Source organism: Styela clava, chromosome 1 (genome assembly GCF_964204865.1).
Source record: "Styela clava chromosome 1, kaStyClav1.hap1.2, whole genome shotgun sequence".
Classification (NCBI taxonomy): domain Eukaryota; kingdom Metazoa; phylum Chordata; class Ascidiacea; order Stolidobranchia; family Styelidae; genus Styela; species Styela clava.
In genome coordinates this window covers 556,858-583,201 of record NC_135250.1, presented here as the reverse complement: position 1 = coordinate 583,201, position 26,344 = coordinate 556,858, and the positions used below count along the sequence as shown (strand labels likewise).

The window sequence follows — 26,344 nt, the reverse complement described above, 5'->3', positions numbered from 1 at the left end:
AATTTCAAAAATCATTTTAATATAAGCTCGCGGCTTAAAATAAGACCTAGTTAATAACGCAAAATTATTTTTTGAGCTGGACGATAGCAAAAAATCTTTTCTACACGATTCAAAGATTGATAAGCTATGTTTAGCATTTATTTTAAATAAAAACGTGTTATTTATGAGTAAATGGATATCGGTTTTCATATTTTGCATGTTTGAAAATCTCGTAATTATTTTGTAATTTTGTATTTGATAAATAAAAAAAAAAGACATCTCCCGAAAATAAGCCCTAGTGTTAGAAAATTGAAATAAGACCCAGTCTTATCTTCGGGGAAACGTGGTATCCATAAGTAACATATAAAAGAGTCGGCGGGGTTTTCAAATCTTGATGAACCGAATTCGAATATGTTGCTCTATTTGCCTCAATGATTCGTGATCCGCAAAGAGCCGACGACTTTTAACAGTAATGCTGAATAGTATAGTGAAAATGTAATATATATAAATATGGTAAGATACAATCAGGGGCGGATTAAGCCCCTTTGGTGCTGTAAGCACTGAAGAATTTGGTGCACCCTCATGTGTAATTTGTAGTCGGATAGATAGATAGATAGATAGAAGTTTATTCAGAGAGTTCACTTACTTTAAATTTAATAAACAACGAGAGTTCACCCTTCCAATCAGACTATTATTATGTTGCATGGGTGGCGTTCTTTTAGAAATGATATTTATTCGTGACAGATATTACTTAAAATCAAACCAGACACTGTATGATGGGCAAGGAAATACGTTTCCGCCGTGTTTTCCTTATGTCACCTTTCTTGCGACACTCATTTTATTACGAATTGTTATATTGAGTAGTTTAAAAACTTGCAGCGTAAGCAAGCTTAGTGACATCGTCAAATACCAGCCAAGTTCGTCTAAGTTGGTATTTCAGGACGTAGCTAAAAAAAATGGATTGCGCGGCGTTAAGTCGGCTCTGCGTTTCGTCAATACTCTCACATGACCGACGCCTGTAAACAGAGGAGTGTTTACAAAGCGTTAGAAAAAGGGTTTGAATCTCGGGATCACAACCCCAGTTGGAATAGCTGAAAAAAACTCAAAAACGTTCCTCCATTAGATACAAATATACGCTAAAATGATTCTGTGAGCCGCACGGAATGTATCAGCATGACAGGGTTTGGACCACACTGGTCTTACCCGGTTTTCATATTTTGTATATTTGATAATTTTGTAATTCTCTACTTTGTAATTTTGTTTTTGATAAACGAAAATATAAGACATTCCCCCAAAATAAGCCCTAGTGTTATATTTCAGAAAAAATTGAAATGAGACCCAGTCTTATTTTCAGGAAACGGTATATACACAGTACACAGTAGCAATAGATTTCTAAATAATAAGAAACGAATAATTGATTCACCAAAATGAATCAATTACAAATACATGGTCCCCATGGGATAACCGGCAATAGCTTTTGAAATAATGACAAGGCAAGTACCCTAACATGACAGAGTACATGACGCCCACAAGTGCGGGCGCATGATTTTACTATTATAACTTTGTTTCCAAGAAAATCAAATTTTGACGAAACTCAGTGAACTCATTGCTTTTTGACTATTTTTTTTTATACTTTGTTTCTCACAATTGAAAGTCTGAAATTAGCAACTCTGTAGCAGTGCTTGTCAGAAGATGTCCTGACGCAATGCGTATTATTTTAAATATAAAGGAAGTAAAAATGAAATGAGTACCGGTAATATCTGAATAGCATGCTTCATGGCAGTGGTTCCCAAACATATTTTTTCGCGACCTCAATTTTCATTAAATCGAAACGTTCTGCATGTGGACAAAACATGTAGCCTACTCGTAGAATTTAGACACGGGCCCGAATTAACAAAGCGCTTTCGCAACTGATGGAAACCTCGGCAATCGCCAAATGAAGCCGTTTGGACAATAAATGGTTGGGTTATTGCTGAAAAATCCGAAGTTAAGCACTTTTACGGAACCTGCTGACTAGAACAAATTTCGCTTTCCAACTTTTAAATCCTACTCACTTGTGTGCGCATGTTTGACAGAAATTAGGCGATCCCGGAAAATAGACTCACAGTTTGGGAAACACTGCATTCTGGGCGCGTCGTTTAAAATTTTCTAGGGCGTCGCAGAACTTTTGCGAGATTGTACCCGAGATGCGTAGAAAGAGTTTAAACTTTTGTTATCATCGTTTGAATCACAATTGAAAAATAGAGAAGACAATCAATTTAAAAATTATAACGATCAACCCCATTCATATGAGACCTCCCTAATGTCGTCACAGGTGATTCAATACTGTACCAATTGTGACATCACACACACCAGGTAGGCTTGAGTTGAGCTTCTTTCAGCACTCCGCCTGCGTATGGACTCAACACATATTCAATATTTATACCACGACAGTTCTATTCGGGCAGTCCATCTGTATCTTTTCCACATATTCCATTTCTCCAGTATGGGTTAGCGTATGATAATTCAAACCAGTTTTACGGGCGAAACCTTTCCCACATATTTCACAAGCATGAGGCTTTGCTACATTATGTGATAGCGTATGGTATTTCAAAATATTTGACCTGGCTAATTCTTTCCCACAATCATATTTCACAAGCATGTGGTTTTTTAGATTACTTGTACTTGCAAAAGCTTTTCCCCAGTATGACTTTGCATGTGGCCTTTCAAATTACCAAGAGTTAAAAAATCTCTTCCACAAGCATGAGGTTTTTCTTTACAAAATTATAGTTTCAATCCATGCAAAGTGTATTTTTATACGCACAAGCTACAGCATGACCAGTGTTTCCGAGTCTGTGGAGAGCGTTTGAATGAGTCTACAACGAGCCAGAAATTCACTACGGGCCAATATCAGCCAAGTTAATAATTACCGGTTACTGAGTAGAACTGGGCATATATTAGAATAGCAATTTACTATTCGGAAATTTGGTAATACGTGACGCGACAGGTCACTTGTGCGTCGCTTAATCAAACGATTGGATTTCACTACTCACTTCTAGATTTCCGAGGAAAACGCGAGTCGGCACACACGTCATTAGCTACCTAAGTGGTGTTTCTCGCGAGTTCGAACAGCGAGGAATAAATTTTTCTGGTAGGTGTCAACCCAGATTTTCTAAATTGAAAAGAGCAATACAAAATACTAAAATAAAATGGAGAACACCATAAGTTTTGTTTTATGATAGTCCGCGACCGATTAAAAGCGCTTTTTCAGACAATGCAAATCGCAAAAGTTCGCCACTGCAGTATACATACCAGGGCAATTTCCCTTAGGATTCTTTGCTTTGTTGTCTCCACATTGGTACGTACAGTAGTAATGGAGCACCGTAAGTGTTGTACGAACAGCTCAGATTTGTCGAATTCACAATATATGAATCAAAATATAATCAGGCACTTTGTGTCCACGGATGGTCATGGTATTTTCTGAGTAGTATTGCTATCATTTCATCAACACAAGCACAGATTTAAAGGATCACAAATATGTTATGCAACAGAAAAAATCATTGAAATTTGGAGAAAATTGAAAAACGAGTGATGTACATGCGACACTTACCGTATTTCCCGGCGAATAAGTTGCTTTTCTAGACCCAAGATTTTGGGGGGAGATCGTCTTATTAGGCGAGTATGATAATTTTCATAATTCAATTTGGACCATAAAATACCTTCAGCAAAAGCATCCCCCACGTCCTCATCAGGTTAGTTTAAATAAGTCAGCATTCTCGCGCTGTGAATCTGGAATTTCAATGCTGTGATTATCATATTTGAAGTTGTCGCATTTAGGTGTGCATCACGAGTGAAGGGCTATTACCGATACACGTGGGATTGCAATTTGTGAAAATCGTCAATTGTTTTTGTGACAACAGACTGCGATAAATAAAGGAATGAATACGTGGCCCAAATTTTTTTGATTGAAAAGAGGCATCGTAAACACCATTCAAGTTTATTTTAGGATGACAGATTCAAGATGATTTTTATACATTGCCAAGCACAATAACCGGCAGGGCTCGACGCGACTATGATATATGTATAATACTGTAATTACGGTAATTTGAAATGAGTTGTACTCGGTGGGACAACATGTAATTTGGAGCAGTGATACTATTTATAATGTCGCAATCGCAGATTAAATTGATCACAATTAGATCAATAAAGCAACACATTTCGTTTTGTGGAGATTTCGAGGTTATGAATATGTATGTTTCATATATACATTTTTTATATGGTGGACACAATCGCGAGTTACATTGAACACAGTTAGATTGAAACTGAAAGACAGTTCGAATCTCTGTAGTTATAGATTAAATATTTCGCTATATTAACCAATGCGCAAACGCGGCGACCGCTTCGCACGTGATTTTACTACCCGTCTTATTGGCAGGTGATATGCAAAAACTCATTTTTCAGGCTTAAAACGAGCCTTGTCTTATTTACTGGGTAGACTTATTCGCCGGGAAATACGGTACATCAGAAGTTGTCCGCCAAAATTTCGAGGCGATGAATATGTATTTTTGATTTACTGATATACTTTAAATATATTTTCAAGTACTAAATATCAAGTTGTACATTATGGAAATTTAAAGCAGATAGTAGGATTTTTCTGAAGGCGATAACAAATTCGCAAGATTGCAAAAAATAGATATCAAATCTGAATGTAATCGGGCAATATATCCTCACATTATTATGTTCGCAGATGGCCGTGGAAAAATGCTTTCTTCTTAAGTATAAGTTTATTTCGACTCCATAATCAGCAATAGACGATGAAAAAAATAGATAAAAACAAAAGTAACTGATTATAGAATCGGGAAAGCGAACAAAACCTAGAGTAAGGTTTGAAACGTACAGATTTTAGATGGAAAGGTATTGATAAAAGAAGTAGTACGTGTTCGCTCACACAAAAGTAAAAAAAAAGTAATTAAGGCACGAACACACACACACACAATCATCGAGACATTATACTGTCGGAAGTGAAAAAAGCGAGACTTGAAAGTAAAGAGGAAGGAAAATATACAAACAAATAAAAAAAAATGAAATTCTTTTGCCACACCAAATTAATAATTTTATGAGGATTGCCAAATTGGATACCGAATTAGTCAACAAGAGTAATGTATTGTGGATAGAAAAGATATCGTCAAGCTGATTATAATTGGAGTCACCTAATGCCAAATTGCCCAATCAGAATTGCCAAGTTGGATGTATGAAGAGGTGGGCTATACCTGCTTCACTCATCAAATAGAAGCCACAACAAGCCAAATTATTTTAAATACTATTAATCAATAACAGTACCAGTGATCATAATTAATTAGGGCGGTATGATACAGAGGTAGGAAAATTGGTTAAGGGAATATATATGGTGTTTAAGGTTCAAGTAAGGTTTCCAGGGTCATGGATTATAGGCAAGTAACTTTAATTGAGGTTGTTGATCCCTGCGGTCAGTTCAAATTCATCACGGATGATTCATCAGTCTGCAAGTTTTGTTGATGTATACACCTTTCATGTTGACATAGATAGCATTTAAATTGATCATCATGACGTCCTGAAAAACGAAAAATATATCTGCGAGTACAATATTCAATGATTGCAAATAAGGAATCAATAGAAAACTACCCTACACCTTTGAGTGGAAGTTGTTGAATTGTGTAAATATTGATTAATATTAATTAAATATCATTAGACTGCTAGTTGAAAGACCTGAGAAAGAAGAGATTGTGGTTGGGACACAAGATAACAAACCATGCAAAAACCTTTCGATGTCGGTCAAACCACACACATGTATGCCATTATCTTCATTAGTCATTAACATCACACTAACCCTTACGCATTTGCATGCTATACACAGCATAAATTTGACCAAGGATAAAAACTTTGTACACACGCAGGACACAGCATATAGTACTACAGCAAGTTAAAATGTAGGGGAGAATCCAAATATACCTCGACTGGTCACCTAATTACAATATTAGGTACAGGAGTTAAATTATACCGTCTACAACCCTCACAAAGAATCACACCACCCAAACAGAAAACAAAGTTCACGCATGTTGAATATCAGAAACCCGACATTGAAAAAAAAGGAAACATGCGCATGCAGATATCAGAATGTGAACAGCCATATTAAGGAAAATCTTATGCTATAGAACAAAATAAATGGCCAACTAGAGTGCAAAACAGATGGGGAGAGCTCAACTGCTTGTTCAAAATTAATTAGTAATCTCCGAAACAATAGGGGAGAATCCAAATATACCTCGACTGGTCACCTAATTACAATATTAGGTACAGGAGATTAATTATACTGTCTACAACCCTCACAAAGAATCACACCACCCAAATAGAAAACAAAGTTCACGCATGTGGAATATCAGAAACCCAACATTGAAAGAAAAGGAAACATGCGCATGCAGATATCAGAATGTGAACAGCCATATTAGGGAAAATCTTATGCTATAGAACAAAATAAATGGCCAACTAGAATGCAAAACAGATGAAGAGAGCTCAACTGCTTGTTCAAAAATAAATTAGCAATCCCCGAGACAATAACAATGTTATGGCTGTTCAACATTCTCATGAAAACAATAAGTATGTGCAAGTGCTGAGTGTCCCAACTTATGTCATGGTCTTTCTTTTGAAGTTGTAGCTAATTACATACGAAAAATATATAACAGTGTGATTCTAATAATAAATTTTAATATTTTGATACCAAGTAGGACTTGACTTTTTTCTGAAAAGATTTTTTGGATTTCAATGTCTTCAAATTCAAGGGGAGAGAATTCCACAGCTTGGGCCCAGTATAACACAAGGCATGCTGGCTCACAGATGTACTCATAAAAGGTATGAACAGGTTGGAACTACTTCTTCGATTGGAAGTAATTTTAGTTAGTATGTCGTCGAAGCAGTTTGGCAGTTCTTGTCGTAAGTCGATGCAACCGCGAGTTACCATGAACGCAATTAGATTAAAATATGTTGTCATGGATTGATTATTGTGCTACGGAAAAGTACATTCTACACTGAAAATTTAACAAACGTGTGATTGCGTCAAATATCCGATTTTGAAGTTCTGATATTAGGATTCTTTTGCGTTTGGTTTATTGCAGTGGTTTTCAACTTTTTTGTCTTTGACCCCTCAGAAGTTTTTCTATTTGAAATTTAGTTTATAGCTTAAACAGCAACCTAACGTTCCATACAGATTTAACCGAGTCAAAAATAACACCAAACTAGTGGACGTTTTAATTTATTTTGCAAATCGAATACACTTGATGGGATTTCTGCTGTTGCATATCAGAAGCAAGTCTTGAAATACGCGTAATGACGGACGCGTTTCGTCTTCGTAGTTTAGTTGGTTACGAACCTTGGTTTTGATATGAACGGGAGCAAAAAATTCACTTTCACAAAGATATGTGGAGGTGAATAGAACAATACCATGTAATGCTTCCATTGATACTTTTGGGTACGACGGCAAAATGGCGCACCAAAACTGAGAAAGTGATCACTGTAGTTGCGTTCTCGCATTTATTATTGGCATGTCATAACTCGTATTTGTCACAATAGGTTACGGGAGATAAATCAAAATGATTTTCGTGGGCTATCGTCACATTGTCATAGTCATTCACTTTAATGTACATCCACCCGTTATTTGATGCATTACATTGAATTAATAATTACATTTAACTTGAATTTAAAAGTTCTTTTGTATGGCACCCAAAAAACACTTGGCTCATTGCCCATGGCGATCTGTTCTTCGATTAAGCACTGCTTGTCAGGAGATGCCTAAGTCATTCAATAACAAAATAAGCGACAACCAGAGTGCTGCGAGGAATGGCAGGAGAATAGAATGCAGATATCCCTTTTTAAAAAATATTCAAAAACGGGTTTTACACAATATGAGTGTTCATGTGTCTCTTCAAATAATCAGATCTTGAAAAATCTTCTCCACATACATTACAATCATGAAGTTTTTCTCTAGTATGAATTTGCATGTGGCTTTTCAAAGTATCACGCCTTGCAAAATCTCTACTATGTGTCTTTGTGTGGCATTTTAAAGAACTTGACCACGCAAAATTTTTCCCACATATTCTACATGCATATGGTTTTTCACCAGTATGAGTTCGCCTGTGTGTATGCAAGCCACCTAATCTTGCAAAATCTTTTCCACATATTTCACAAGCATAAGGTTTTTCTCCAGTATGGGTTCGCATGTGCAACTTCAAAATAGATGACCGTGCAAAATCCTTCCCACAAACCTCACAAGTATAAGGCTTTTCTTTAGTATGAATTCGCATGTGGTTTTTCATATTACTCTTACTGGCAAAATCTTTCTCACATATTTCACATGCATAAGGTTTTTCTCCTGTATGGGTTCGCATGTGGTATTTTAAATCACTTGGCCATGCAAAATCTTTCGGACATATCTCACAAAAATAGGGCTTTTCACCAACATGAGGTTTTTCTCCAGTATGAATTTGCGTGTGCTTTTTCAAACTACCTGTTCTGGCAAAATATTTCCTACATATTTCACAAGCATAAGGTTTTTCTTTGGAATGGCATTTTACATGACATTTTAAGTTATCTGATCTTGCAAATTCTTTCCGACATATTCCACAAGCATAAGGTTTTTCCCTGGTATGGGTTCGGATGTGGTTTTTTAGAGTACCTGACCATGCAAAAGTTTTCTCACATATTTTACAGACAAAGGGTTTTTCACCTGTATGTGATCGCATGTGCTTTTTCAAATTAGTTTTCTCTGCAAAATCTTTCCCACATATTTCACAAGCATAAGGTTTTTCTTTGGAATGGCATTTTACATGGCATTTTAAGTAATCTGATCTTGCAAAATCTTTCCCACATATTTCACAAGCATAGGGTTTTTCCCTGGTATGGGTTCGGATGTGATTTTTCAAAGTACCTGACCATGCAAAAGCTTTCTCACATATATTACAGAAATAAGGTTTTTCACCAGTATGTGATCGCATGTGCTTTTTCAAATAACTTGTCCATGCAAAATCTTTCCCACATATTTCACAAGCATGCGGTTTGTCTTTCATTTAAATTACTATATCAAATATACTGAAACAAGATTACAGCATTATTAATTCTGAAATTTATACTCCAGTTAAATAAAATTCTGGTTTTGTCTCTAGTTCTGTACGATTATTTATTTCCTACAATTAACACAAACCAAACGAAAATTGTGGAATATCTGAGATTTCCAATAAACACACAAGGTGAAACAAACAGGTAAAATCAAATCATGAATGTTTTATGAAATAAATGAATTCGGCCTCTAAAAATAGTTGCAGAGCAAAAATAATGGTTTGACAAAGTAATCAGTAGTGCTAGATAAATGCAATTGGAATGCAATGGAAAACCGAAACAACAATGTATGGACATATCACAGGACTATACAGGTAAATCATATAAAAATCATACACAGTAATATAAGAACAGATATTTAGTATTTTTATTACTCTGTACTCTTGAGGAAGTAGTATTAAGTTAATAAAAAACTAGTAATAACAAATGATATGTGTTTTGCCATTGCTTCGATAGTTCAACAGTGGGCCATAGACATTTTACTGGGTCACACAAGAATTTTTTTTTCTATGTACACAACAAATTAAAAAATTGGAGACAACTAGAGCGTCATGAGTGAAGGCAAGAATATCGCTTAAATTTTTAGTAATGAAGGCACAGGGCAAAGTGGCAAAAGATCTATCATTGTGTAAAACTGGAATAATCTAACTATTGACAAGAGCCACACACACTATATTGCTTGGTGGGCCAGGTTGTGACCAGGGAAACGCAAGTTATACACTCCGGATCCAACAAAAAATAAAGCGAGAAGAAAATAAAAATTAAAAAAAGGGATTTACAATATACGAGTCTTCATGTGTCTCCTCAAATAATCTGATCTTGAAAAATCTTCCCCACATATATCAAAAGCATGAGGTTTTTTTTTCAGTATGAATCCGCATGTGGCTTTTCAAAGTATCACGCCTTGCAAAATTTCTCCCACATATTTCACAAGCATGAAATTTCACTCTGGTATGTGTTAAAATGTGTCTTTTTAAATTTGCACGCCTTGTGAAATTTTTCCCGCATATTTCACAAGCAAGAAGCTTTTCCCCAGTATGTGTTCGCATGTGGTATTTCAAACTAGTTGACCATGCAAAACTTTTCCCACATACTTCACAAGAATTAGACTTTGTCCTGGCATGAATTTGTTTGTGGCTTATCAAATTACCAAGTGAAGCAAAACCTTTCCCACATATTTCACAGGCATGAGGTTTTTCCCCCGTATGCGTTCGCATGTGCACTTTCAAATCACTTATCCTGGCAAAATCTTTTCCACACACTTTACAAACATGAGGTTTCTCTCCCGTATGCGTTCGCATGTGGGTTTTCAAATTACCTGACCATGCAAAATCTTTTTCTCCATTGTGCGTTTTTATGTGGCTTTTCAAGGTACTTGGTTGTGCAAAATACTTTCCACATATCTTACAAGCATGTGGTTTTTCTCCGGTATGTGTTCGCATGTGAAATTTCAAAGTTTCAGCCATTTTGAAATCTTTTCCACATATTCCACAAACATAAGGTCTTTCACCAGTATGAATTCGCATGTGGTTTGTCAGAGTGATTGGCATTGAGAAATATTTTCCACATACTTTACAAGCATATGGTATTTCTCCAGTATGGACTTGCATGTGGTTTTTCAAAGTATCACGCCTTGCAAAATCTCTACTATGTGACTTTGTGTGGCATTTTAAAGAACTTGACCACGCAAAATTTTTCCCACATATTCTACATGCATATGGTTTTTCACCAGTATGAGTTCGCCTGTGTGTATGCAAGCCACCTAATCTTGCAAAATCTTTTCCACATATTTCACAAGCATAAGGTTTTTCTCCAGTATGGGTTCGCATGTGCAACTTCAAAATAGATGACCGTGCAAAATCCTTCCCACAAACCTCACAAGTATAAGGCTTTTCTTTAGTATGAATTCGCATGTGGTTTTTCATATTACTCTTACTGGCAAAATCTTTCTCACATATTTCACATGCATAAGGTTTTTCTCCTGTATGGGTTCGCATGTGGTATTTTAAATCACTTGGCCATGCAAAATCTTTCGGACATATCTCACAAAAATAGGGCTTTTCACCAACATGAGGTTTTTCTCCAGTATGAATTTGCATGTGCTTTTTCAAACTACCTGTCCTGGCAAAATATTTCCTACATATTTCACAAGCATAAGGTTTTTCTTTGGAATGGCATTTTACATGACATTTTAAGTTATCTGATCTTGCAAATTCTTTCCGACATATTCCACAAGCATAAGGTTTTTCCCTGGTATGGGTTCGGATGTGGTTTTTTAGAGTACCTGACCATGACCTGACCATGCAAAGGGTTTTTCACCTGTATGTGATCGCATGTGCTTTTTCAAATTAGTTTTCTCTGCAAAATCTTTCCCACATATTTCACAAGCATAAGGTTTTTCTTTGGAATGGCATTTTACATGGCATTTTAAGTAATCTGATCTTGCAAAATCTTTCCCACATATTTCACAAGCATAGGGTTTTTCCCTGGTATGGGTTCGGATGTGGTTTTTCAAAGTACCTGACCATGCAAAAGCTTTCTCACATATATTACAGAAATAAGGTTTTTCACCAGTGTGTGATCGCATGTGCTTTTTCAAAATACCTGTCCATGCAAAATCTTTCCCACATATTTCACAAGCATGCGGTTTGTCTTTCATTTAAATTTCTATATCAAATATACTGAAACAAGATTACAGCATTATTAACTCTGAAATTTATACTCCAGTTAAATAAAATTCCGGTTTTGTCTCTAGTTCTGTACGATTATTTATCTCCTACAATTAACACAAACCAAACGAAAATTGTGGAATATCTGAGATTTCCAATAAACACACAAAGTGAAACAAACAGGTAAAATCAAATCATGAATGTTTTATGAAATAAATGAATTCGGCCTCTAAAAATAGTTGCAGAGCAAAAATAATGGTTTGACAAAGTAATCAGTAGTGTTAGATAAATGCAATTGGACTGCAATGGAAAACCGAAACAACAATGTATGGACATATCACAGGACTATACAGGTAGATCGTATATAAAACATACACAGTAATATAAGAACAGATATTTAGTATTTTTATTACTCTGTACTCTTGAGGAAGTAGTATTAAGTTAATAAAAAACTAGTAATAACAAATGATATGTGTTTTGCCATTGCTTCGACAGTTCAACAGTGGGCCATAGACATTTTACTGGGTCACACAAGAATTTTTTTTTCTATGTACACAACAAATTAAAAAATTGGAGACAACTAGAGCGTCATGAGTGAAGGCAAGAATATCGCTTAAATTTTTAGTAATAAAGGCACAGGGCAAAGTGGCAAAAGATCTATCATTGTGTAAAACTGGAATAATCTAACTATTGACAAGAGCCACACACACTATATTGCTTGGTGGGCCAGGTTGTGACCAGGGAAACGCAAGTTATACACTCCGGATCCAACAAAAAATAAAGCGAGAAGAAAATAAAAATTAAAAAAAGGGATTTACAATATACGAGTCTTCATGTGTCTCCTCAAATAATCTGATCTTGAAAAATCTTCCCCACATATATCAAAAGCATGAGGTTTTTTTTTCAGTATGAATCCGCATGTGGCTTTTCAAAGTATCACGCCTTGCAAAATTTCTCCCACATATTTCACAAGCATGAAATTTCACTCTGGTATGTGTTAAAATGTGTCTTTTTAAATTTGCACGCCTTGTGAAATTTTTCCCGCATATTTCACAAGCAAGAAGCTTTTCCCCAGTATGTGTTCGCATGTGGTATTTCAAACTTCTTGACCATACAAAACTCTTCCCACATACTTCACAAGAATTAGACTTTGTCCTGGTATGAATTTGTTTGTGGCTTATCAAATTACCAAGTGAAGCAAAACCTTCCCCACATATTTCACAGGCATGAGGTTTTTCCCCCGTATGCGTTCGCATGTGCACTTTCAAATCACTTATCCTGGCAAAATCTTTTCCACACACTTTACAAACATGAGGTTTCTCTCCCGTATGCGTTCGCATGTGGGTTTTCAAATTACCTGACCATGCAAAATCTTTTCTACATATTTCACAAGCAAAAGGTTTTTCTCCATTGTGCGTTTTTATGTGGCTTTTCAAGGTACTTGGTTGTGCAAAATACTTTCCACATATCTTACAAGCATGTGGTTTTTCTCCGGTATGAATTCGCATGTGGTTTGTCAGAGTGATTGGCATTGAGAAATATTTTCCACATACTTTACAAGTATATGGTTTTTCTCCAGTATGGACTTGCATGTGGTTTTTCAATTTTCCTCGATCTCTAAAATCTTTTCCACATATTTCACAGACACGAACATATGTTTTCCTGTTATGTATTCGCATGTGGTATTTCAAGGTTTGATGCCCCCACAAGCATATGGTTTTTCACCTGTATGGACTCGAATGTGGATTTTCATATAATCTGGCCTTAAGAAACATTTTCCACATATTCCACAGGCATGTGGTTTTTCTCCAGTGTGGGTTTGCCTGTGGTATTCCAATTTACTTTTCCCTGTAAAATCTTTACCGCATATTTCACAGACATGAGCTTTTTTCTCAGTATGTGTTCGCATGTGGTACTTCAAATTAATGGCCGTCGCAAAAAAATTCGTTTTTTCTTCCATGTCTATTGTACTGGAACACGACGCATTTTCCCCATTGTCAATATCCATTTTATTTACCTGTAAATCCGTATTATTTCATTTAATATTAGTTCTATGTTCATTTATCGCATGTCATAAATATTGAAACGAAATCATTGCAATAAAAAATATAGTACACACAGAGGGCAGATAACTTTTTTATGGTTTTGCAGGCAGGCAACTAGAATAAAGCCAGGCCACAGAAAATTCAGGGCCAGGCAAGCCTATTTATAATATTATATACCGGAACTTATCTTATTTATGGTTAAAACAAAAAATTTTGGACTGGGCCAAGGGAAGTTTCAGGAGTCAAGACTGATACCGGTTTTAATATTGGGTTAATATCGTAGTACCGGTCTGACACTTCTATCATGCTAGCAAAATCCTGCTGCTTGAAAACTTGATGTCATAAAAAATGTTCCTTTATGAAATTGGAAAAAATAATTTAATTGTATTCTGCAAACGTGGCCTTACATTTCCGTATATTATTACAGTATCCAATCTCTTGTGAATAAACTTTGATAACATTATGTAAGTATTGCCATGAAATGCCGTATACGTGTGAGTAAAATACAAATAAAGTTCCAAAAAATTTGAAATTTGTAACAAAATTTAAACATGACCTTGGGGTCTCAAATAAAATTAGAACATTGATAGATAGATACTCTTTCCAAAAAAGAGACTGCGAGATAACATAAATTTCCTAAAATTCCAAATAAATAGTTAAATTGACCCAAAATGTTAACAAGATCCGCTTTTAGAGCTCAAAAAATAGTTTGGGTATGTTCAACGTATTTTCAATGTAAAATAAAAGAAAATTGGAAAAAAACTTGATCAGTACTTACTTGGTAAAACTCCAAGAATAACCCAAAATTTGAACAAGATCTGCTTTTAGGGCTCAAAAAATATTTTGGGTATGGATTGATACTTTCAACGTCCTTTCAATCAAAATAAAAAAAAAAAGAGGGAAAAACTTGATCAATTTTACAATAAAATACTTAAGGTACTCAGCAAATCTCCCAAGAAAATTGTTAAATTACCCAAAATTTGAACACGATCTGTCTTCGGGACACAAAAAATATTTCGGATGTGAATGAATGGTTTCAACATCTTTTCAATCAAATGAAGAAATTGGAAACAAACTTCATCAGTTTTCTAATATGATACTTTTAATAAAGTGTAATAACGTAAATTTCACAAAATTCCAAAAATTAGTTAAATTGACCCAAGATGTTAACAAGATCTGTCTTCGAGGCTCAGAAAATATTTTAAACATCGTTACAATAAAAATGAGAAAATTGAAAAAAAACACTATCAGTAATACGTCTTCAATACAGCGTAATAGCGTAAATTTCATGAAAATCCGAAAGAGGTTTGAATCAGACATAGTTTAAAACCTAATCAGCGTTGAACCCATTTTAAATCCTACATGGCCTATTAATTCCTGTGTCCTGGCTCCAAAGCTACAAAAAAGTCATGCTTACATGCTTACAAGAGTTGCTGGGATCCAATACAATATTATGAGCAAGATTTCTTGGCACTACACAGTATAACTATCATAGATTGAATGGAACAAAATGTAAAATGTTCCTCACTTTGGAGCAGTATCATAAGGTAAAAGTCATCTGTAAACCTATCTGTGGCAGGATAGTCCCCGTTTGCAAGGTTGAAGGGCCACAAAAACTGGAAAAGTCTCGCGTGCCGCAGTCCGAGAAAACCCAAAGGTGATCAGAATATTGCGAATCTACTTACTTTAAACGCATTAAAGAATGAAAGTGTACAGTTCTGATAGTCCTATTATTATGTTGCATGAGTGGCGTTTCTTCAAGTAAGATATGTAAAGCCTTCAGTTATTTTAAAATTGCTTCTCAAGAATTACTGTTGTATTTTTCGTCAAAGAACAAGTTGGGATTTGATGACCTAGGTAAAAAACATTCAGTTCTGCACTTCGTCACTGCTGTCACATGGCCCACGTCAAAAATGTTTCGTCAATAAATACAAATATACACTAAAATTGTTCTGCGGGATGTGCAAGTTTAAGGAATTTAGTCAAAACTAGAATTTTATGAAAATGGGTTAAATTTGAGCAGAAAATTGGTATTACAATATTTTTAAATAACTTAGCATTGTTACATATTTGCCACATAATTCTCAAGCATATGAATTTTTTCTTTCGAATGAATTTCGATATACATTGTACTGAAAAAAGACAAATTAAAATTCCTTTTGTTGTTGCACATAGATCATTTTTAATTTTCACAAGATTAACAGTCACAGGGGCGCAGCCAGTTACATGGGTCGTAACTCCCCCGTTTAAAAAATTTTTTTATCTGAAATTTCATCTACAAAAATGCAACAGCGTCGTTTACGATCGCGCATCATACTTTCGCGGTCAAAACGATATTCGACTCAATCACTTTTATTAATACGAATCAAAGCAAAATGGAATTCCTTAACATCAATTTACAACGAGTTTCGGGTAAGAATTAACCTACGGCTATCGATAACAGGGAGAAACAATAAATTTGAAGCGTGTCAACACTGTTTTTGTAAATTTAGAAACGTCGAAACAGATCAGTAAGACAAGTAAATAATGTATTTTATGGAAATTTCTCGAGATATTGGGGAGAAATATTATTTTGGACCACGTAGAAATACTATTATTGCTGATTTATTCACTTGTTTAGTATCAGTGTTTAAACCCAATGCTGAGTTACGTGAATACTTAAGTTTTTTTCAATTATTATTTAATACTAAAGAAACACGGACACTATCTAAAATTGAAAGCATAGAAATGTCATCAACTATCCGCTTAACAAATATCGCATCACGGGGTCAGTAATAATATTATTGTTCGCTTAAAAATGGGACCGTAATTTACAAACTGTGATACAAATCCTACACAGAAGATAAAAATCAGAACAAAATTAATTTTTGTTGTGAATGCACTCCTTAATAGTTGTCTTTAACATCTTCGCCGATGTGAATTCACAATTCTGTCCAAAATATAAAAACCAAACTACGATTTCTGCCGTTGCGTGAGAATTAATATTTGCTGGTGAATAAAAAAAGGTGCTTTAATATAGTTTAACAACATTAATTGGAGTGTCAGCCTCCGCTTATGAAAAAAAGTATGAAATAAAAACGTCGCATTGTTACAGTGTTTTCAGTCCAGTAAAATCCAAAAAAAAAAAATATATTTACTGTCACGGTGATCATTTCGGCGGCCGACATCCCAATTAATGTTGTTTAACCCTTTCCGTGCGGTGGGCACGTATACGTACCCACGACAAAAGTCGCTAGATTGCGGCGGGTACGTTGATGTACTCCACTGTTTTATTTAGCAATCGGTCACAAACTGTTGGTCTAGTTTTTCCGGGTTTTAGTTTATTGATAAAAAGTCTTCTTCGAGATTAACATAAGCGACGATAAATCTCGCTTTCGTTTACGACGGGAATTTTATTTGCGGCAGAACGAGGGAGTGTTTTTGAAATTTATGCAAATTTCGGTGTTTTTTGGGTGGTAATAGAAGACATATTATCCCTTCCATCTACCAAAGTATTTTGAGTTGGATCACGAAATTGCTACAGCAATATTATGCTATTGTTTGCCAACCACGAAGCGATAACAGTAAAGGATTTAGCGAATATTTCTATTTTTTATCACGGTTTGAAGTTTCAACTCCCAAGAAAAAAAAATGCCTTTCTTCTATCCGGTTTGTGACTCAGACCACCACTTTTAAAAAAACTTTTTTTTAATCGCCAATTGCAAGCTCTTTAAATGAGCTTTCCAACGAGCAGAGGATCATTAGTTTTTAGTTAGTCGATCGATTAGTTGTGGGGGTACAAATGCATAAAATCAGCGTAGCAAATACGATTATTTAATAAAAATCGCATGGAAGGGGTTAATATGACAATACTCATTATTCGGCGTTCGCTGAAAATATTCGAATAACTCGAATAAAAAATCAGATTTTGCCCGCCGCTAATCACGACACATGTAAATAATCATTGAATGGCAATAAAAAATCAACTTCCTTGACAATAAATTCCGTGAATTGTACTTTTGGTGCACTGTTTTAATTTCACCCTAAAACCCACCCGTCTGAAAAATCCTGGTCGCGCCCCTGTTAACAGATATAACCAATTCCCTTTCAGTATTATTTAAACTAAAGTACAGCATTGTAATACAGGACATAACAAACCCCAATATAAGCATTGCTGGGAAAAATAGCAGATGAACAAAATGTATCCTTTCAAATACAACTGAAACTAGTAATATTTAAGTTTAGTAATTTTATAGTTGCTGGAATGCAATACGGAAGAACAAAAATAGAAAGACTATACATGTAGTATGAATCACAGGTTCTCAAACAGTTGTCAGATTTGATTTCCGCCACCTTATTTTGGATATGTACACTTCTTTATTGTTCAGAGCAGCGGCCTTTTGTCGCCCATTAAAGGTTGCTAGTCTTGGCGTGCCACACATAATTTTAGATAGTTGAGCACTATCACAATTTTTTCACACAGATCACAAGTTTAAAATTTAAGCATCGTGCAAAGACTGCGACAACTCATGAACTCAACATAGTCATCTTATCTGTAGAAAAAAAATCAAAAAATGTGACATTTTTTGTTGCATCACACTTGATAAGTTTTGACATCTGGCCCCATACTAAATGAAGCTAAGATTAAAAAATATTCTAAATGGAAATCACTAATCCGAGTTCTCAGTTCGGACGCATGTACTTCCAAACATCGATATGAATTTTTTCGCATGGTTAGGCAAATTTTGATAAAGTTTTCTTCAAGAAGATAATTTTTATAAAAATCAAGCAGTAATCCATCTCTCCAATAGAATATAGATTTATTTCCTGAAAATTCCATTTGAATATTTTCTGTGCCATTAGCATCAACTTTTATGTGTTTTGTTGCCATTTGTCTAATTATAATTAAATAATTGTAGAATACCTAAAAAAAACAAGAGGATACACAATATTTATCAACAACACAAGTTGAACAAATAGTACGAACACATCATGAATGTTTTATAAACTGAAATATATTCAGGCACTTATAATCGTGACAGAGAAAAATTATGGTTTGACAAACTAGTCAGTGGTGCTCCGAATTTAATCAAGAGCATCTAAAAATCAGAAAGGTAAACAAAACAAAATGAAAAAGAAAGCCAACCAATGCCAGAACTAATCAAGACAAGAATATTTCACAAAATGAGTTTGCACATGTTTCTCCAAGTTATCCTGATTTTGCAAAATCTTTGCCACATTTTTTTTCCATATGATTGCACTGCAACAAGATGCACAATGTTTTATTCTATTGAAAAGGTCACTTCCTGTTATATTCTGATTGATCGGCTCCATGCACTTGGTTTTCCCTCATAATACAATAATGACTAAATGCAGCTAAGAGTTCACATAGATTCACGGGTGTTACACAGTACGAGTGAAATATTTGACAAGTGAAAATCACAGGACTATATATGTAAATCATACATATAAAACACATACACAATAATAGGACAGAATAGTGAGATGTTTTATCACTCTAATCTTGGGGAAGTAGTGTAGCGGAAGTTAAAATAACATCTAGGGAAGGAGTGTGCAACATTTTTTGTCTGTGGGTAGGGCTGTCCAAGCGAACAGAATATTCGGAATTTTATTCGGCCAATTCGCGAATCACTAAAATTTAGTACATACCGCGCCTCACGACCACCTTTTTCATCGAGCAAGCAAACGCATATTTATATCGCTTTCTTTGCTGTAAAAAGGTGTCTCTCTTATTGCCCGGTGACATGTAATTATCCATTTCATACATAGTCATAAATGAAAAGTTATTGGTAACAAAGATTTAAAGATGACGTTTTTTGAGAGACCACAAGGAGAAAAAGACAATTTAATAAAACACCAGTTTTATAAATATAATCGATTTGTAGCTGTATAGTCAATAATCACAGGAGCATGGTACAGGGCTGAGACACGTTTTGGAGGTCCAATACCCTTTTTCAACTGAATTTGTAATTTCTTCTAATGGCAATACTTTGTACTGTATTACCCATCTATTACTATGACAAATAATTGCACTCTTGAATGTTGATGGCTGCTGTACAGCAACAATATGATCATCAAACTAGCTCTGAATTTGTGAGTTACCAAAATGCAATTCTAAATTTTTTGGACAACAGTTATAAATATATTAATAGTTATTTATCATTTTGCTGAATAATACACAAAAAATCTTGAGTTAATAATACTATTAACGAGAATATCGGTCAGAGACCGAAGACTTATTGATCGAAAATCCCCCAAAACAGCGCTCTTACTCCATAGTGACACCTTGTGTCCCATCACTAAATAATTAATCCCTTACTAATTATACGACATATTTCATCCAAAATCACAAATCTGGTCCGACATATGATGAATGCACATGCAAAATCTGGAGCAGATTCTATCTCGCTTTTGTGAAATATCGCGTGCATCTAACAGACAGATAGACAAATACCTATCAACATACTTACCGATTAAATTCGATAAATAATGATAATAGAATTAAAATAGCAACTACAGGATTTGCATGCCCTATTAAAATTGAATTCATTAAAACTGAGTAAATAATGTAATGATGAGAGTCTGTGCAATTTCCAACTCTTAAAACTTGATAGTTTTCGAAACCCTAATTTTTTCACCAGTTAAAGGATGCTTGTGATCTCTTTTTATAACGCTGGAAACATAGTTATGCAAAATATTAGCAATAATTTGGATGTAACTGCACATACGTTATCAAAATATCGACCAGGAAGTTTTTATTGTGCAATAGAGACAAATTTAGGATTGCGCAATAATATTCGATAATTAGTTTAATTCGGGAAAAGTATTCGGTTCGAATCAACTAAATATTCGATTTTGGACAGCCCTATATGTAAGCTAATGTTGGGCCACACAGGAACATTGCTTTTCCATGTACACAACAAATTTTAAAAAATGGCGACAACTAGAGCATCACAGGTAAAGGCAAGAAAATAGCTATTGCTTAGTTTTCCAGTAGTAAAGGCACCGGACAAAGTGGAAAAAAATTCAACGCCGCAACAAGAGTGAAGATCATTATGTAAAATCATCGGATTAGGATTTTATGCTTAATAGGGTAAAATCTAACTGTTGACAAGAACCACACTAAATTGTTTGATGAGCCGAGTCATGGGATGTAAGTTTTAAGTTCTGATCCAAGGAAACAGAGCAAGAAGCAAATCAGACAAAAAAAATATTAAAAACAGGTTTTACAACATATGAGTCTTCATGTGTCTCTTCAAATAATCTGATCTTGAAAAATCTTCTCCACATACATCACAAGCATGAGGTTTGTCTTCAGTATGAATCCGCATGTGGTTTTTCAAAGTATCACGCCTTGCAAAATCTTTCCCACATATTTCACAAGCATGAAGTTTCACTCTGGTATGTGTTAAAATGTGTCTTTTTAAAGATTCACGCCTTGTAAAATTTTTCCCACATATTTCACAAGCAAGGAGCTTTTCCCCAGTATGTGTTCGCATGTGGTATTTCAAACTAATTGACCATGCAAAATCTTTCCCACATACTTCACAAGCATTAGGTTTTGTTCTGTTATGAGTTTGTTTGTGGCCTATCAAAGAACCAAGTGAAGCAAAACCTTTCCCACATATTTCACAAGCATAAGGTTTTTCACCAGTATGCGTTCGCTTGTGTACTTTCAAATCACTTATACTAGCAAAACCTTTTTCACATATTTTACAAACATGAGGTTTTTCTCCCGTATGCGTTCGTATGTGCTTTTTCAAATTACCTGCCCATGCAAAATCTTTCCCACATATTTCACAAGCAAAAGGTTTTTTTCCAGTATGAGTTCGTATGTGCTTTTGCAAGGAACTTGTTAGAGCAAAATGTTTTCCACATATCTTACAAGCATGAGGTTTTTCTCCTGTATGTGTTCGCCTATGAAATTTCAATGTTTCAACCCTTTTGAAATCTTTTCCACATATTTCACAAGCGTAAGGTCTTTCACCAGTATGAATTCGCATGTGGTTTTTCAGAGTGATTGGCAATGGGAAACTTTTTCCACATATTTCACAAACATGTGGTTTTTCTCCAGTGTGGGTTCGCATGTGCCTTTTCAAGTGACTTGGCGTTCTAAAATCTTTTCCACATATTTCACAGACATGAACATATGTTTTCAGATTATGTATTTGCATGTGGTGTTTTAATGTATCAGGATATGCGAAATTTTCTCCACATATTTCACAACTATATGGTTTTTCCCCTGTATGGACACGCATGTGGATTTTCACACAATCTGGCCTTATGAAGCATTTTCCACATATTTCACAAGCATGTGGTTTTTCTCCTGTATGGGTTTGCATGTGGTATTTCAAGTTACGTTTCCCTTTAAAACCTTTCCCACATATTTCACAAACATGAGGTTTTTGTTTGGTATGGCTTGTTACATGGCATTTCAAGTGATCTAACCGCGCAAAATTTTTTCCACACATTTTACAAGCATGAGGTTTTTCTCCAGTATGGGCTCTTAGGTGTTGATTCAAGTGAGCAAGTGTTGTAAAATTTTTTCCACATATTTCACAAGTACGCGATTTTTCTTTAATATCCATGTCGAAATAATTATTTGTCACAGCGCCACTCAGAGGTTTGCTTTTCTGTACTATTAAAACTACAATCACTGTAATGAAGAAATAGGAAACACATAAAAACCCAACTGCTTAGTTTTATATTTCATTGTTGGCCATTGGGGCAATTGTTCACAGTAAGTCGTCCTATCAGTTAGGGGTAGCAATAGAGACAAATTTAGGATTGCCCAATAATATTTGATAATCAGTTTAATTCGGGAAAAGTATTCGGTTCGAATCAACTAAATATTTGATTTTGGACAGCCCTATATGTAAGCTAATGTTGGGCCACACAGAAACATTGCTTTTCCATGTACACAACAAATTTAGAAAAATGGCGACAACTAGAGCATCACAGGTAAAGGCAAGAAAATAGCTATCGCTTAGCAATTAGAGCATCACAGGTAAAGGCAAGAAAATAGCTATTGCTTAGTTTTCCAGTAGTAAAGGCACCGGACAAAGTGATAAAAAATTTAACGCCGCAACAAGAGAAAAGATCATTATGTAAAATTATCGGATTAGGATTTCATGCTTAACCTGATTCAGACGCCTAATCGAGCCCAATTTTGAATACATTTTTATTAATGTCATACGACCCCCAAAATTTACCCAATATACAATAATTATATACCATTGGAAAGGTATTTTAGAGTACTATACGCTAGATGTCACTGGAGGACCGTAAACTAAAACACCTCTTTCAAGAGGTCTCTCGTAACGTCAAAAAATAACAAAAATATTTACACTCTCTCATTCTATCAGCTGTTGGACGTCTATCGCTATTGTAAAGCTGAAATGTGACTATACAGTTGACTGCAGATTGGTTTTCTCTTTCATATGATACTAAACGCTTTTCCATAGCGCGCGTTGTTCAAGCGTTTTGGAAATTTTCCGTTTGAGAAGTCACCACATCGAATCAGGCCAGGCTAAGCTTGATAGATCGATCGGTTGTTTGTTTGTGCTTTATCGCGTTGAAAGCTTTTGTGAGTCATAATAAAACATTTATTATGAATCATAAAAGCTTATAATCGTCAGACAAGGAGAATTTGCGAGATAAAACGCCTAACTTTTTCTCGGTGAGGCAGCTGCGATCAAACGACTCGATATTTTTATAACTTCCTGACGTTGTGAGATGTCCACTCTCCTATGTTATGTAGCATATAAAATGACCTTCAAAATAAGACCTTATCATGCTAGCTTTTGTTATTGGTTTGCGCGCAACGCCAAGGTTTATGGAATCATTTTCTTGTTGTGCGACGTTTTTATATCGCAGCGGGAAGTACACGCGTGATATGTAAGCGAAATTTTATCACTTCTAAATGTCATATAAGGTTCATTCTCATATCGTTGTGTGGGGAATAAGATTTCCTTTCAAGCAAGACCATAACAAACATTCCAGACCTCATGGTATACACACAGCATTGCAAAACGTCTGAAACGCCGCGCATGCGTCAAACCGGGAGGATTAGGTTAATAGGGTAAAATCTAACTGTTGACAAGAGCCACACTAAATTGCTTGGTGAGCCGGGTCATGGGATGTAAGTTTTAAGTTCCTGATCCAAGGAAACAGTGTGAGAAGCAAATCAGACAAAAAACATGTTTTACAACCTATGGAGTCTTCATGTGTCTCTTCAAATAATCTGATCTTGAAAAATCTTCTCCACTTACATCACAAGCATGACATTTGTCTCCAGTATGAATCCGCATTTGGCTTTTCAAAGTATCACGCCTTGCAAAATCTTTCCCACATATTTCACAAGCATGAAGTTTCACTCTGGTATGTGTTAAAATAGGTCTTTTTAAAGATTCACACCTTGTAAAATTTTTTCCGCATATTTCACAAGCAAGAAGCTTTTCCCCAGTATGTCTTCGCATGTGGTATTTCAAACTAATTGACCATGCAAAATCTTTCCCACATACTTCACAAGCATTAGGTTTTGTTCTGTTATGAGTTTGTTTGTGGCGTATCAAATTACCAAGTGAAACAAAACCTTTCCCACCAATTTCACAAGCATAAGGTTTTTCACCAGTATGCGTTCGCATGTGTACTTTCAAATCACTTATCCTAGCAAAACCTTTTTCACATATTTTACAAACATGAAGTTTTTCTCCCGTATGCGTTCGTATGTGCTTTTTCAAATTATCTGCCCATGAAAAACCTTTTTCACATATTTTACAAACATGAGGTTTTTCTCCCGTATGCGTTCGTATGTGCTTTTTCAAATTATCTGCCCATGAAAAACCTTTTTCACATATTTTACAAACATGAGGTTTTTCTCCCGTATGCGTTCGTATGTGCTTTTTCAAATTACCTGCCCATGCAAAATCTTTCCCACATATTTCACAAGCAAAAGGTTTTTTTCCAGTATGAGTTCGTATGTGCCTTTGCAAGGTACTTGGTAGAGCAAAATGTTTTCCACATATCTTACAAGCATGAGGTTTTTCACCAGTATGCGTTCGCTTGTGTACTTTCAAACCACCTATCCTAGCAAAACCTTTTTCACATATTTTACAAACATGAGGTTTTTCTCCCGTATGCGTTTGTATGTGCTTTTTCAAATTATCTGCCCATGAAAAACCTTTTTCACATATTTTACAAACATGAGGTTTTTCTCCCGTATGCGTTCGCGCATCGTGTTGATGAAAGCAATCCCGTGAGAATAGTTATGGGCGAAAAGATTGCCAGACTCCTCGCCGACGTTGGTAAGTTACAGCTATGATTCAGCGCATTTTTTATCCAATAATTTCACGCAAAAACATTCCCAAAATTAATGTCACAGTATAAAAATAATGTTTGGGGCCAAAGGTCAAACATCCATTTTTCCTCTGATTCAACGTATTTTTTATTCAATAATTTTACGCAGATGTACTAAACAGTACCGGTATGCGGTATCTATAGTCGCACAACACTCTCAAAATTAAAGACAAAGTAGAGAAATATTGTTTGGGGTCAATTGTCAAACGTCCATTTTGCTCTGCTTCAAGGTATTTTTTTTATATTACGCAATACAATAATTTTACGCGGATGTACTGAACAGATACAAATGATCCGAATTTAGATTTTTTTATGTACAGCAAAAGGAATAAAAAATAACAAAATAGTCTGCCGTTTTCAATCATTGAGATTCACTTATTCGCCAAAGCATGCTTTTCTGTAGATAACACCTTCAAAAAGATTTTGTTCAATTTTACATTTATGGAACGTCCAAACAGGACCAATTAGAATTTAGTTTACATGTACATCACATACGCTCGCTAACAATGTTAGCAGAAAAAAACGAACTAAACAAAACGGAATATCCGAAGAATTATCGATCGAAAGTTAGGGGATCCCCAAAACAGCGCTCTTACTCCATAGTGACACCTTGTGTCTCATCACTAATTAATTAATAACTCGCTAATTATACGACATAATTCATCCAAAATTACTAGGCTTCTGGTACGACATATGATGAATGCACATGCAAAATCTGGAGCAGATTCGATCTCGCTTTCGTGAGATATCGCGTGCATCTAACAGACAAATACCTATCAACATATTTACCGATTAAAATCGATAAGTAATAACGCATTCACCTTCAGTAAGTAGGCTAGCGTGGCGCTACACAGCAACAACAGTACCAGTAACGAGAACATGTTCGTGTATTATGATGAATAATTGAACGCCAAAGCGGGACTTTTGGCTGACTTGTTGGGACAGCGGGTAAGGACGTATGGTAAGCCTAGGTATAGGAATAATGTTTGGCGTCAAGGTCAAACGTCTATTTTTGCTCTGATTCAACGTATTTTTATCCAATAATTTTAAGTGGATGTCTTGAACAGTATATAAAGTCAAAATCAGTTGCACATGGGCAGGGTCATTTTGCACGCCGTGAGCTGTAATTGCTCGCCGGGAATTCTGATTTGCACTCGGGAATTTCTGATTGCA

At 35.4% G+C, this 26,344-nt stretch overlaps 2 protein-coding genes and 1 pseudogene across 2 annotated transcripts; all 3 read right to left on the bottom strand.

Annotated features, from left to right (window-relative positions):
* Nucleotides 1-4,016: 4,016 nt before the first annotated feature.
* Nucleotides 4,017-9,067, bottom strand: LOC120341764 (uncharacterized). The gene has a single exon (XM_078115797.1). It carries the CDS (start codon nt 9,048-9,050, stop codon nt 7,881-7,883), a length of 1,170 nt encoding a protein of 389 aa, XP_077971923.1. The 5' UTR covers nt 9,051-9,067; the 3' UTR covers nt 4,017-7,880.
* Nucleotides 9,068-9,076: 9 nt separating this feature from the next.
* LOC120339685 (uncharacterized) lies at nt 9,077-25,038 on the bottom strand (annotated as a pseudogene).
* On the bottom strand, nt 11,782-13,579 carry LOC144427115 (uncharacterized). The gene has a single exon (XM_078115798.1). It carries the CDS (start codon nt 13,445-13,447, stop codon nt 12,650-12,652), a length of 798 nt encoding a protein of 265 aa, XP_077971924.1. The 5' UTR covers nt 13,448-13,579; the 3' UTR covers nt 11,782-12,649.
* Nucleotides 25,039-26,344: the final 1,306 nt, after the last annotated feature.